General features: G+C 37.2%; 1 protein-coding gene across 1 annotated transcript; it reads right to left on the bottom strand.

Moving 5' to 3' along the window:
• Positions 1 to 5,256: 5,256 nt before the first annotated feature.
• On the bottom strand, positions 5,257 to 8,927 carry ptger4c (prostaglandin E receptor 4 (subtype EP4) c). Its single transcript, XM_051698786.1, has 2 exons — positions 8,088 to 8,927; positions 5,257 to 5,856 (listed from the first exon to the last, which is right to left on the bottom strand). Exons 1-2 carry the CDS (start codon positions 8,925 to 8,927, stop codon positions 5,257 to 5,259), a joined length of 1,440 nt encoding a protein of 479 aa, XP_051554746.1.
• Positions 8,928 to 13,787: the final 4,860 nt, after the last annotated feature.

The following is a 13,787-nucleotide window of genomic DNA, read 5'->3' as shown; positions in this document are numbered from 1 at the left end:
TATGAAATATATGCTCTATCATAACAACAACAACAAAGTTTATGTCTGCTCTGATTCCACATTTCATTTACACAGAATTTAAGCAGCCTCAGAACTGCCTTTGATTCTAGGGGCTGAGGTGGGTCAGAGCAGGCTTAATTTTGTCTGGCTTTTGCATCTTTACACAGAATTTTGAGCAGGCTCAGAGCAGGCTTAACTCTGCTGTGTGAAGACGCCTATGTAGATTTAACATGTTTGGGGTTGCCCGGTATCAAGAGATGTAATACCCCAATCAGAGCTTTAGCCTACACTTATACAGTCTGGAAATTTCTGCCAGATTTCCACTTAATTTGCACAATCTGGCAAACATGAGCGTGCGTGCTCTCTTTACCCTGCCAAAAAGCACCTTCAAAAGTGGCCAAGAAAACAGTTCAAGGGAATATTTTGGACATTATTTAAAAAGAAGAGAACGGAAGGTAAGATTTTGCTATGACTAGTATTTCAGAACATTTCCAGTGACTTAATAACGCTTTGTGTAGCCTATCTACTTTCTTTTGCAATTGCTTAAGCATGCTGCATAGAAAAACCTCCATTAGTTTGGTAACTGGAATAGAAAAGATCAATAAAAGATCAAAAGAAAACAAACTTCATAATAAAATACAATAGCAGAGGATAACAGGTGAATATTATGACCACCTTTACTGCAGCATTTAGCTTTGCATTAGTGCCATGAATGAAAAATGTAAAGATTATAAAAGTCTAAGGCGCATTATATTTTTCACAAAAACATTTGTCTTCAAATAGTTAGATAAAAGATCTGTGGTGAGTTCTCCAAGAAGCTTGGAACATCCTATCTGCCAACAACCAAGAAAAACTGTGTCCAGGTGTAGCTACATAGGAGAATTGGGGCTGTTTTGAAGGCAAAGGTTGTCGCACCAAATATTGATTTAGATTTTTTTGTTTACCGGACTTTGTATGATAAAAACTGTTTATGGCATTAATTTGGAAGACATCCTCACTATGAACATTTTTTCACAAGTGCCTAAAACTTTTGCACAGTAGGCTACATAGGTATACATCACTTTAAATAATCATTGAGTGGTTATGACAGCTTCTTTTACTGATCTAATGTGATTTCCATTTACATTCAAGGGTATGTAAACTTTTGATCAGGGCCATTTGGGTGATTTCTGTTATCATTATGATTTAAAAAGGAGCCAAAAACTATGTGATAATAAATGGCTTCATATGATCACTATCCTTAAATAAAAGACAGTTTTTTTGCATGATCAGTCATATTTTCAAAATCAATGCCAAAATTTCGCAATTTCTGCCAGGGTATGCAAACTTTTGAGCACAACTGTACAAGACTACTTGAACAATTTAGACAAACCATTTGTTTCTGTAATCATTTATTTATTTACTATATGTTCCATCAGTCAAAACTTTATTTTTTATTTTATTTTTTACATTTAATATGAAGGTTTTAAGGATAGTACCATAATATGGCATTGTATGCAGAAGTCCCTGTCATGTGGCCTTTGAGGTAGGTATGCATGATGTAATAACTTCTTCTAATGTACATTTTTGCAATGACAAATTGTAACAGCAGCCTCCCCAATTCTGGATATACTGTAGGCCTATGTTAACACATGCAATTTGAAATATAGCAATTTAGTCTTTCAGATTGCATAATTTAGTGGAAAAAGACATGAATAAAAATTATTTTTAAAGAAATTTTAAATAAACAAATGACCCATCAATATTTCTCTGAATGTGAACACTTTTGTGTTAAGTGTTGAACTGGGTTTGGCTAACTTGCTAAAGCTAGTAGCAATGCATCGCGTGCGTTTGAGACGACACTTCCTTCAGCCAAAAAACAGCAAATACTTATTCTTAATAAAAGTAATAAAAAAATATTCTTGTTCCATTTGGGATGGTATTGGCTCATGAATTGGACTTCGTTTCATCATGAACACTTCAAGGGGATATATAAATGTCATTTTTGGATAATTTTAGCAACAAACTACATACATATTTATCTGTTTATCACACAATGTTATCGTATGGCTTCATCAGACTTATAACGCCCGAACTGAACGGTCCTTTTATGATACTTTTCAGATTTATTTATGCCCATTAAGCCTTCATTCTTGAAATTTTCCCCTTTTGTGTACCACAGAAGAAAGAAAGACGAGTAGGCTAAATTATGTGAGTTTTTTTCCTTTTTGGGTTCATTATTATTTTAAGTTTGAACATGGTGTGTCTTTAAGGACTGGCTATATTTTAATGATGATTTTTAAGTAGTCCATTAATTCTTTGGGCGAACAGTCAGATTAGCCATCTTTGTGTAATGTAATTTCTGCAAGAATAGAAGTGTCTGTACATGGCTTTTCTTACCCTAACTGGTGCTAAATTTAACAGTTTAATTAAGTAACTTTAATTGACTTTTAGCCAGCTCAATAGGGAACCTAAACTAGTTTAAAAAAAAAATTCAAAGTGTTCAAATTAATAACTGTGTGATATTGACATCTGCTGGTCAATATAAGCTAAGGCAATGCTTAATGGTCAAGAGAGTTAAGTCTATGTGCACACACTAAGGTAAATATTGCATTTGAACAGGGCTGCAAAAATAGTTCAAGACAATTCCACATTTACCTGATGAACTGCCAACCAACAATTTCAATGGTTTTAACATTAAAAGTATTTACTACAATAGGCCTACTCTACATATCAGACAACAAAGCCACAAGTAATGTCGAGGACAAGTAATCTCAGTAGCCTGTGTGACTTTCAGCTTTGACTATTCTTTGTGCCTCAGTTAATTAGATGGTAATTCCACAATGTTGCAGATAGACTTACCATGAGAGACGTGTTTGATCACATGGTAGCTCTGAAATCAATAGACAATTCAGTTCCAAGGCCTCCCATTGTGTGAATGAAGGTCTGGACCTGTAGCGTGAGAGCTGGAATTCCATGCTGTGTACACCAACATGATATTTATGAGGCAGATATTTGACTCCAGAAGTCTTTAAACAAGTTTGTGTAGATAAGTATTTAAAGAAATAATTTGTATAAATAATAATATTTTTATATTTATTATAATATGTCCTGTGGTATGACAATCTATAGTATGAATACCATCTGAAACTATTTTTTATGTATTCATGTGAGAAGAGAAGAGAAGAGAAGAGAAGAGAAGAGAAGAAGAATGTCTCTTTAATATTACATTTTAGAACTAGGCGTGCTAGTTCCATGAGGATCTTGTGTAAACATCCCTTAGATAAGACACACTAATGGAAATTCAATAGTACCAAAGGGTCATTTCACACCTTGTTGGTATTTATCAAACACATTTCATTTTTCACCGTTAAAATATTTAAGAATTGATTAGCTTAATTTGTACAGTGGCAGTTACATTTATGTCAAGATAAATTTGTTTTACTCTGCCCACCTGCTGGCTTGTGACAACCTCAGAGTGAAATAGTCGAGATCTAAATAACTCTAGATTTTGATTGTCTTGTAGACTAATATATATATATATACTGTATACATATACTATATATGTATGTACCCGAATACAGTCTGCAAGACAATCTGACTAAAAGTTTGGATAGAAGTTGGATAGAAGTATTGTGTGTGTGTTTGTGTGTGTGTGTGTGTGTAGACCATTATATTAAGAATTAGTGGAATTTAAATTAAAATGCTGACATCATAAGCGCATATGAATAATGTCTGTCACAAAAACAATAGGATAGGATTTTATTATTTGATTTGAAATAATGGAATTACAAGACAAGTAGATTGTTTTTTGTTTTGTTTTTTAATAATGCAAGCAGTCATTGTTTAGTTGTGTAGTATTTGTTGGTCAATTGTACTCTTGCATATTCTAATGAAAATTGCACCTTTAATAAATTATTCACAGTTTTACAAGTCACAGTCAAGTACAGCCCAACATACAAAATGGCACATAATCCTAAAAATGGTTCATTCCAGGTCAGAATTAAGCAAATTCACAGAATTATTTGTGGAAATAAACTGTCACAGAAAAGAGAAAAAGTTAATAGGTGGTCCCAAACCACACACTTCTGCACTATTCTACCTCATTTTGTAGTGTAAGTAGTGTGAGCAGTATGTTAATACTGAAGGTGCAGCATAAAGAAGTGTACTATAAGTACCCGGATGATGCACTTTTTCAACCGTCAAAATGGAGTGTGGAATCTTGGACACTTTGTGCACTCATCGCTCTCGGCTTGCCATACGTAGCGGAAGGGGTGGAGTTACCATGCTGCGTTGCTGGTCTGACAAAACAATTGTAAATAATGGAGAATGTACAAACTAGTGAAACTTCAGTGAAGACAGCACCTTATAAATGTAAGCTGAATGCTTTACCATCATTCCACACTGTTTGAATACGTACTTTGTTTGAGATAGAAGTGTTGAACTGAGGCTGGCTTGTGCTAGCGTTTAACGTGCTAAAGCTAGCAGCAACCTATCCACAGTTTCCCTGAGGAACCACTGGGTGGCGCCATGATAATTCTAATGGCCTGTTTTCTGTTTCTGGTCTGGAGAAGCAATGTAAACACTGCCAAAACGAGCATTAGTTGGAGTGAAAATGAATTTCTGGCTCAACTTATGCAGTTGTTGCGGTCATAACAACTTAAAATAGTTAATGCTATTAACTTAACTAACCTCAGACCATTGCTTCATGTCATCTACACACTTAATGCACTGTCAAAAAAAACAAAAACAAAAAAACAAACAAACAAACAGTTATTTCGACTTTCTGAAGTATTGGCACTATAGAGCAATGTTTTAACAAATGTAATACTTTAAACATCACATTACCTGCTAAGAATATACATGAGTGAAAACACTGGAGACCGGAAACTGAAAACAGGCATATTGTGGAACACTTCTGCGTTCAGGAAAAAGGTGGATTTCATGGGTTTGAAACGTCATTTCTGTCAGCTGTTAAATGGTGAATGCCTCATGTAGTAAAAAAAAAAAAATTACGTGTTCCATTTGGAGCAAAACTACACTTTTAAAATTCATACACTACATGGCTGAGTGCATAGTGTATATTTTTAGTGTATAGTGCGTCAATTGGGACACAGCTAATTTATTTTTCTCACAGTGCGAAGATACGTAGCTCTGAAAAAAACTAGCATGGGATCATATAAAATCACAAACTTTTATGGTTGTGCCATTAAATGTACTGTAAAAAAAAACAACAAAAAAAAAAACACACACACATTAAAGCCTAAACTCTTTAGGTCACTGTCTCATGTCCTTTTCTGATACACATGAACTTGGTGTACTGAAGGTGCAGGTCACTACTTCAGCTTTATTCTCTAATATATTAGCAGCTGGTAGCCCCTTGCATCCAACTGTTCTGGCGAGGTCCAGTTTGGAGTCTGATGCTCCATCTTCATCAAAACCCATGATACCATTCTGCTCGACGCTGAAAGGATGAAAGTTAGCCAGGGCTGTATCAAAGTCCCATGCCTGACGAAGGGTCAAGCCCACATAGGATTTATTGATCCTGCAGGTTTGTTTCCCAGCCTCGTTTCTACAGGTGGCTGTGTGCAATGACGCGTAACTTGTGCAATTACTGTGCACAAATGATGGAGGTGAGTGCCGACTATCCATCCAACCAAAACCACGACTATGATCCCCTTTCCTCAGACCAATCGTGCATTTGAGTCGCGCACATCCCTTAATCAATAGGTTTTTCCTACACAAAATATAAACCCATGGATCCAAGATGGGGTTGAAGGAGGCGAATCGAATGGCCAAGAGATCACTGCGGTAATCTGGCTTTCCACCTGATGAGATGTATGCAGGATCATACAGCTGGTTTACAAAGATGCGCACCTGTTAAGTTGAACGAAATAAATTGAATCAAAATAGAACAAATCACAATAATAATTATCATATGTCAATGATGTGATGCTATTTTTTGTTTTGTTTTTGCTAGTTATTCAAAATACATGAAAAATGCAATTCACACAAAACAATTACTTGAATAGGCTACACCTCTACTATGATGAAAATGTTTTTAATTTCAGTCATTTTGATAGTTTTTTAATGGGCCTAAATATGGCGTCATTTTTATATCACAAGAACTTGAATTTGAAAAAGCCTCCGGATTCATGATCTTGAAAAAAGACTGAGTGTAATTTGATGTTATTGAAAACTTTAGCAGTTCATTTTAAATATTTGAAAACATTTTTTGTGAATTCACCTAAAAAAAAATGTAAAATTAAAAAAAAAATTTTTAAATCAGGTCGTGAAATTCAGGTCTCGGTATTCAAGTTTTTAATACGGGTTGAGAAATTCAGGTGGCAAAATTCGAGGATGACATCCGGGAATGCAAGGAAGAGCAAACGAACGTCGATGTAATCCATCTCTCTCTTGGACAATCACAAAGCAATGGAAACAGCTCAAAAAAAGTAATTTTAAACAACTGTGACAACAACATTGTGAAAACACAAAAAGTTACACTTTAGGGATACTTATTATAATGTTTCATCAATGTGTTTTGAAGATCAACTTAATCAGTAAATTGGATGCTTCACCTAACAGCATGTTTCATCAGGAACCTTATTTCGTAATGATATGGCCAAGGACATTTACCAGTGGAAACGAATAATCAAACTACCTCTTTTTAACTACAAGTCTGCAAAAAATAACTAATTCAAATTTTAGAACACACATTGTATACCTAATTGTTTACATTACCAGTCTGGATTTGCTTGAGTTAGCATGCCATCTTGCTTTTTAATATTTGTATCAAAATTCTGGATAGTCTAACCTCATATGTATTACATATGTAGACTACTGATGATTTGTCAGTGTTTTATATTTTATGTTTATTTTCAGGCAGACCATGTTACCTTCATGATAATACACATCTGGGCTCCATATACTTTAGAGAAGTGTTCTGTAATATGTGCATTTGCAATGTACCCCTTATTAAAATTAGACAGCAGTATTCCATTATAGTTGTATGCGTCAAAGATCAAAATAGAAAAGTGATCATTACGCGAGTCATTTAACCTTAAATGTCAGTGTTTTTTTCCCCACACATTTTAAGTATTAACACACACAAACAAACACAAACACACAGACACACACACAATAATACAGAGGCCTGGGGGGCCTGGGTAGCTCAGCGAGTATTGATGCTGACTACCACCCCTGGACTGATGAGTTCAAATCCATGGTGTGTTGAGTGACTCCAGCCAGGTCTCCTAAGCAACCAAATTGGCCCGGTTGCTAGGGAGGGTATAGAGTCACATGGGGTAACCTCCTTGTGGTCACAATTAGTGGTTTTCGCTCTCAGTGGGGCACGTGGTAAGTTGTGTGTGGATCGCAGAGAGTAGCATGAGCCTCCACATGCTGTGAGTCTCTGCGGTGTCATGCACAACGAGCCATGTGATAAGACGCCTGTAAAGTTTTTTTTTTTTTTTTGTCATCTCCTGTAGCTATTATTAATCGGGTATTATTATATTAATTTCCTTTATAAGACACTCAATTCGTGCATATACCAAAATAATAATAATAATAATAATAATAATTCACGGTAATGTATGAGCAAATTTACCTGTTTCATGTGACATCACTGTATGACCATGCTGGGGATCGTGTTATCATGTAGGCTATGCGTGCACGTGAATAATTTTACTTGCCTTTTCAGCAGATTTGTTCAATGTGAATTGCCAAAGAGCAAAGAAAAGACGTTTTAATAATGTGCAAAACGTCTTTTCTTTGCTCCTTGGCAATCCTTTGATATAGGCTATATACTGTGTGTGTGTGTGTGTGTGTGTGTGTGTGTGTGTGTGTATATATATATATATATATATATATATAATATAATCGTCCGTAGACAGTAGAGATAAAAATAAAAGTAGATCTATCATTAACAGCTGGAATTCTTGAAAAAATATAATTAATTATAATTGATTCATTTTGTTATAAATATTACAAATATTTAAAAACATTTTTTTTTTCTCTCCACCAAATCAAAGTCAACTGGTGTATAGGCTACAGTGACAAGATGTAATATGAACATTGTGTTATAAAGTGTGACTGAAAAAACTTACCACTAAAGGGATGGAGCATGTCAGGAACACGATAGTCATAAATATTAACAGCCAGAACATCTGAATCTCTGCCGCAGATGTGACGGATGTTAATGTCGGGAACCTGCGTCTGGACCCTGTGTGTCCGGAGACTTCTGTCCTGACCATGCGAGTCATCTTACTCATCCCAACCAGCGAACGACACACGGCGAAATTACACAGCACCGTAACGGCGATCAAAACCAACATAAACCCTCCGTATAGAAATGTATACGAGGCACCGACAGAGTCCATGGCGCGCCAGTCTAAGAAGCACCAAGTTCCCGGAAAGTGTCTCTTGTGCTTTCCAAAACCAAAACTAGGCATGATGCACAGCACGATATTCGCCAGATATGTCGCCATCAACGCAAACCGTGCCATGGTCCTGTCCACATGTTGGGAGTAAAAGTATGCGTGGTTTATGGCCAGATATCTCTCCACTGACATGGCGCACAGAATAGACATCCCAGCCGAGCCGAAGAAGAGCATGGAGAAGGAGAAGAAATGGCATAAGAGCGCTCCGCCCGGCCACCTGCCCGCAATGTATGTGGCGATGACCACTGGACTGGTGAAACAGGTGCCCAGCAGGTCCGTGATTGCCATTCCGCACACCAGGGTGTAGAAGGTGGTCTCTTTCTGCTCCTTCTTGGAGATGCAAAGCACCACGATCGCTACGAGGTTTCCGAGGACTCCGACGCCGAACATTGTGGCTGAAGTGATGAGAGAGCGATAGTCGAGGCTCAAGGCACGCGATGAGCTGTTGGTGAAAGGCACAATAACTTCTGACATATTGAAGCCCACGTTCAAAAACGAATCATTCATATCTGGTTGAAAAGTTTGAGTTCAAAAACGGAGAGTCAACGCTCAATTTATCCATAGGAACGCAATAGTTCGTTTGTTTGCATCCACTTGATATTAAGTGATGGTGAGTAAAGTTAACAAACGAGACAGAGAACAAAGCTTTTGCTTGCATCCCTCTATGTTGTGGCCTCGATTGGACTCATAGGTGTCACTGCTTATATAGGACCCCACAGCTTCTCTTCCCTTGTGATGCCAGCAGTGAGTATGACGCTACAGTCCATATCACTAACGTGAGCTGATGCACATGCATCCATATATCATTTTAAAGGCAGGTGTGTGTGGCTCATGAAACAGTAATAGTCCAGTTCACTGAGGAATTGCAATAGTGTCAAGCTTTACAGCAACCCCAACTCATTGTCCTCATACCTAGTACTTTCTTTTGCAGAGCTTCATCTTTCTATGCCTTTCTCTGTTGCTCACTTTTATTGTGATTGTACATTTATCTGCATATAATGTATTTTATATTGTTGAGAATTTGTTGGTTTAGGCATAGGGGTGGGGTTAGGTGCTCAAACATATCTATTTAATAGTGTAAAAACTATTGTGACTGTAAATGTATCTGCCCGTTACACGTTTTATATGGTTGAAAAGGGGTTCGGTGTAGAGTTGGGGTTGGGTTAGGGGACGTAAAATATTGATATGATATCTATAGTTTTAAAAAAAAAATAGAAATGCTGTACTACAATGGAACTGCACTAAAATTTATTTTATAATTAGTAATTTGTATAGATAGTGGCATCTGTTTTATTATAGCATTTATTTAGAAATGTTTACCATAATGTAATTGCAGCTATGCATAGATAACATATCCACAATTTGTATTTTTATGAAGGGGCAAGAAGAATGCACAGTTAGTTCTTCTGACTGACAACAGTGAGAATGAGTTGGCTTAAGTGACAGTGAAAATGCCATTGATAATAAACAATATTAAAGAATTATAATGATTCACTCAATTTTAGTTTCCAAGTGTATAAACTATTCGCTTCCTGACTCCTCCTCCACGTGACTCGTGACTTTACCAACAAGCTTACGTCATCCCTCTCATGAGCTCAGGTCACAGAGATGTACGGAAGCGAACATTTGTAGTTAAAAAGTATATAAGTATTGTTTTGTTTCTAAAAATAATCAACCGTTTGGGTTCAGAAGAACTTTATTTGTCGACTGGAGTCGTGTGGATTATTTTGATGCACCCTAAATATGCATTTTGGACCGTCAAAGAAATGGAGTACATTCACTTGCATTGTTTAGAGGAGGAGACCTGAAATGAAATCCTAAAAGTCTTAAATTCTGTTTTGATGAAGAAAGAAACTCAGATACATCTTGGATGGCCTGAGGGTGAGTAAATTATCAGCAAATTTTCATTTTTGGGTGAACTATTCCTTTAAGCCCGAGAGGGATAAGACCAACCGGAGACGGCAGTGCGAGAGAGTTACGGACAGCTGTCTGACACCTGTGTGTGTTTGTGCTTTTGGTTAAGTTTATTATTAAACCTTTATTTATATTATCAAGCCGGTTCTCGCCTCCTCCTTTCCATTTACCTTGTTACAGTGACTTCACCAAGTGTTTTAGTGATCTCCGATCACGATCATTCAAGATTTTTTTTCTGCCAAATTTCTTCCGCGAAACTGACGGTTCACCACTATCCTTCCAGGTTTTAAAAATGCGTTGGACAGTTCTAAACCCAATTCCAGTGATTTCAGAAATCTCCTCAGATGATTTCTTTGCTTGATACAGGTCAATAATTTGCCCCTTCTGAAACACAGTAACATCTTTTCCACGACCACGGGGTACGTCGTCCGACATGGTTGTTTAAGAAATGAGAAGCTACACACTGCATCAGTTAGAGTTAAAAGAATTGTTCCAGCTGAAACATATTAATCACTGTAATAATGATCCAATCATGTGCTCTTAAGTATTTGCTTATTTAAATTCTAAGGGCCACTTTTTTTTTGGCCAAGCAGTGCATAAAACCAGGGTCAGATGATCAGGAAGAGAAAGGTTCGGATTCGGATCTTCTCAGGGTCAAGGTGTTTTGTCAAACAGATCTATTGTCTGTCCCTCTCATCTCTTTTGTTTTTTCCCCATCAGCGAATGCCTTAAATTAATTATGAATCTCTTTGATAGCTCCCTGATTGTTTGGAAATGGCACAAATGACAATGCTGTTGTTTTAATATGACATCCATCACTGCACCTGTACATGTTTATGGAGTACTAAAACAGACTTCATTGTTTGAGCAAAACATTTAGGCTCAGGAAGGGTTATGAATCTGCAGAAATTATATGAAGCCGTACCAATGGGAGAACATGTGGAACCTTGCTATCACGATTTCTCTCAGAACAGAATCTCGTTAAAGCTCTCACTCTCTCCACCACAGGTATCTGAGAGCAGTCATGAGCACAGGGGTTAAAATCTAATTTGAGATAATGAAAGAATTCATCATCCCTTGGATGTTCAGGAGCGATGCTACCGTGTGTAGTGGGGGATCTGCTCAGCCCCTGTCTTTGTAAATAGATTCTGCTTTAATGCAGGCTGGATTCAGTGGTGAGTGCCAGCACCCCAGGTGACAATCTCACTCATAGTGTTATACAATAACCTTTTGGCCAAAGACACCAGCACTCTCACGCCCATGTCACACACTGAGGGGAAGCTTTTTCTACCCTGCTTTTCTGTGCTTGGGTGTGTGTGTGTGTTATGCATATATACTGTACCTACAGTTGGGTTGAAATCATTAAAACTATTAAAACTATTTTTTAACCACTCCGCAGATTTCATTTTAGCAAACTATAGTTTTGGCAAGTCATTTAGGATATCTACTTTGTGCATGACATGAGTAATTTTTACAACAATTGTTTACAGACAGATTGTTTCACTTTTAATTGACTATATCACAATTCCAGTGGGTCAGAAGTTTACATACACTATGTTAACTGTGCCTTTAAGCAGCTTGGAAAATTTCAGAAAATGATGTCAAGCATCATTTTAGGCAATTAGCCAGTTAGCTTCTGATAGGCTAATTGGCTAACTGGAGTCAATTGGAGGTGTACCTCTGGATGTATTTTAAGGCCTACCTTCAAACTCAGTGCTTCTTTCTTGACATCATGGGAAAATCAAAAGAAATCAGCCAAGAACAAAAATTGTGGACCTCCACAAGTATGGTTCACCCTTGGGATCAATTTACAAATGCCTGAAGATACCATGTTCATCTGTACAAACAATAGTATGCAAGCATAAACACCATGGGACCAGGCAGCCATCATACTGCTCAGGAAGGAGACGCATTCTGTCTCCTAGAGATGAATGTAGTTTGGGGCGAAAAGTGCAAATCAATCCCAAAACAACAGCAAAGGACCTTGTGAAGGTGCTGGAGAAAACAGGTAGACAAGTATCTATATCCACAGTAAAACGAGTCCTATATCGACATAACCTGAAAGGCTGCTCAGCAAGGAAGAAGCCACTGCTCCAAAACCGCCTTAAAAAAGCAAGTGCAGACTGGGACAAAGATCTTACTTTTTGGAGAAATGTTCTCTGATCTGATGAAACAAAAATTGAACTGTTTGGCCATAATGACCATCGTTATGTTTGGAGGACAAAGGGTGATGCTTGCAAGCTGAAGAACACCATCCCAACCGTGAAGCATGGGGTGGCAGCATCATTTTGTGGTGCACTTCACAAAATAGATGGCATAATGAAGAAGGAAATTGATGTGGATATATTGAAGCAACATTTCAAGACATCAGCCAGGAAGTTAAAGCTCGGTCGCAAATGGGTCTTCCAAATGGACAATGACCCCAAGCATACCTCCAAAGTTGTGGCAAAATGGCTTAAGTGTATCAAAGTCAAGGTATTGGAGTGGCCATCACAAAGCCCTGACCTCAATCCGATAGAAAATTTGTGGGCAGAACTGAAAAAGCATGTGCGAGCAAGGATGCCTACAAACCTGATTCGGATACACCAGTTCTGTCTGGATAAATGGGCAAAAATTCCAGCAACTTATTGTGATAAGCTTGTGGAAGGCTACCCAAAACGTTTGACCCAAGTTAAACAATTTAAAGGCAATGCTACCAAATACTAACTAAGTGTATGTAAACTTCTGACCCACTGGGTATGTGATGAAGGAAATAAAAGCAGAAATAAATCATTCTCTCTACTATTTTTCTGACATTTCACATTCTTAAAATAAAGTAGTGATCTTAACTGACCTAAGACAGGGAATGTTTTCTATGATTAAATGTCAGTAATTGTGAAAAACTGAGTTTAAATGTATTTGGCTAAGGTGTATGTAAACTTCTGACTTCAACTGTATTTTATGAGCTAACACATAAATGTCTCATAAAATATTTCACTCTTCTAATCACCCAATTACTTGATTCAAGTAAGAGTGTGAGGTCAGACAGGAAGCTGTTTTATTATTTTCATATTTATTATATTTACAAACAGTATCGTAAGAATGGAATCTTTGACTGGATTTGTGTGACTGAAGGCATTTGATGGCCTTTTTACGAGGGAAAATAAAATCTTTAATCTTTTAAATGGTCCATGTCAGGTGAATTATTATTGCTCTTAAAACTTCTCAATTGCCCCCCTGTTTGTGATGGCACACCCTTGAGAGAGAAAAACATAAGGGATCGTTACACACACTCAATGAAAAATCGATAGGAAATCAATTGCATGTTTCAATAAATGACAAGATTAGCTGTTACTATAGAAATGTAACACAAACAATTGAGCATGGCTGCATTTTCACTGTTACTCAATATAGTTTTAGTGATACCCAAAGGACCTTTGCTGAAATTAAGATGACCTCTGACTGAGTTATGAC

The sequence above is a fragment of the Myxocyprinus asiaticus genome, chromosome 5 (genome assembly GCF_019703515.2).
Source record: "Myxocyprinus asiaticus isolate MX2 ecotype Aquarium Trade chromosome 5, UBuf_Myxa_2, whole genome shotgun sequence".
Lineage (NCBI taxonomy): Eukaryota > Metazoa > Chordata > Actinopteri > Cypriniformes > Catostomidae > Myxocyprinus > Myxocyprinus asiaticus.
This window is presented reverse-complemented; position numbering and strand designations above follow the sequence as displayed.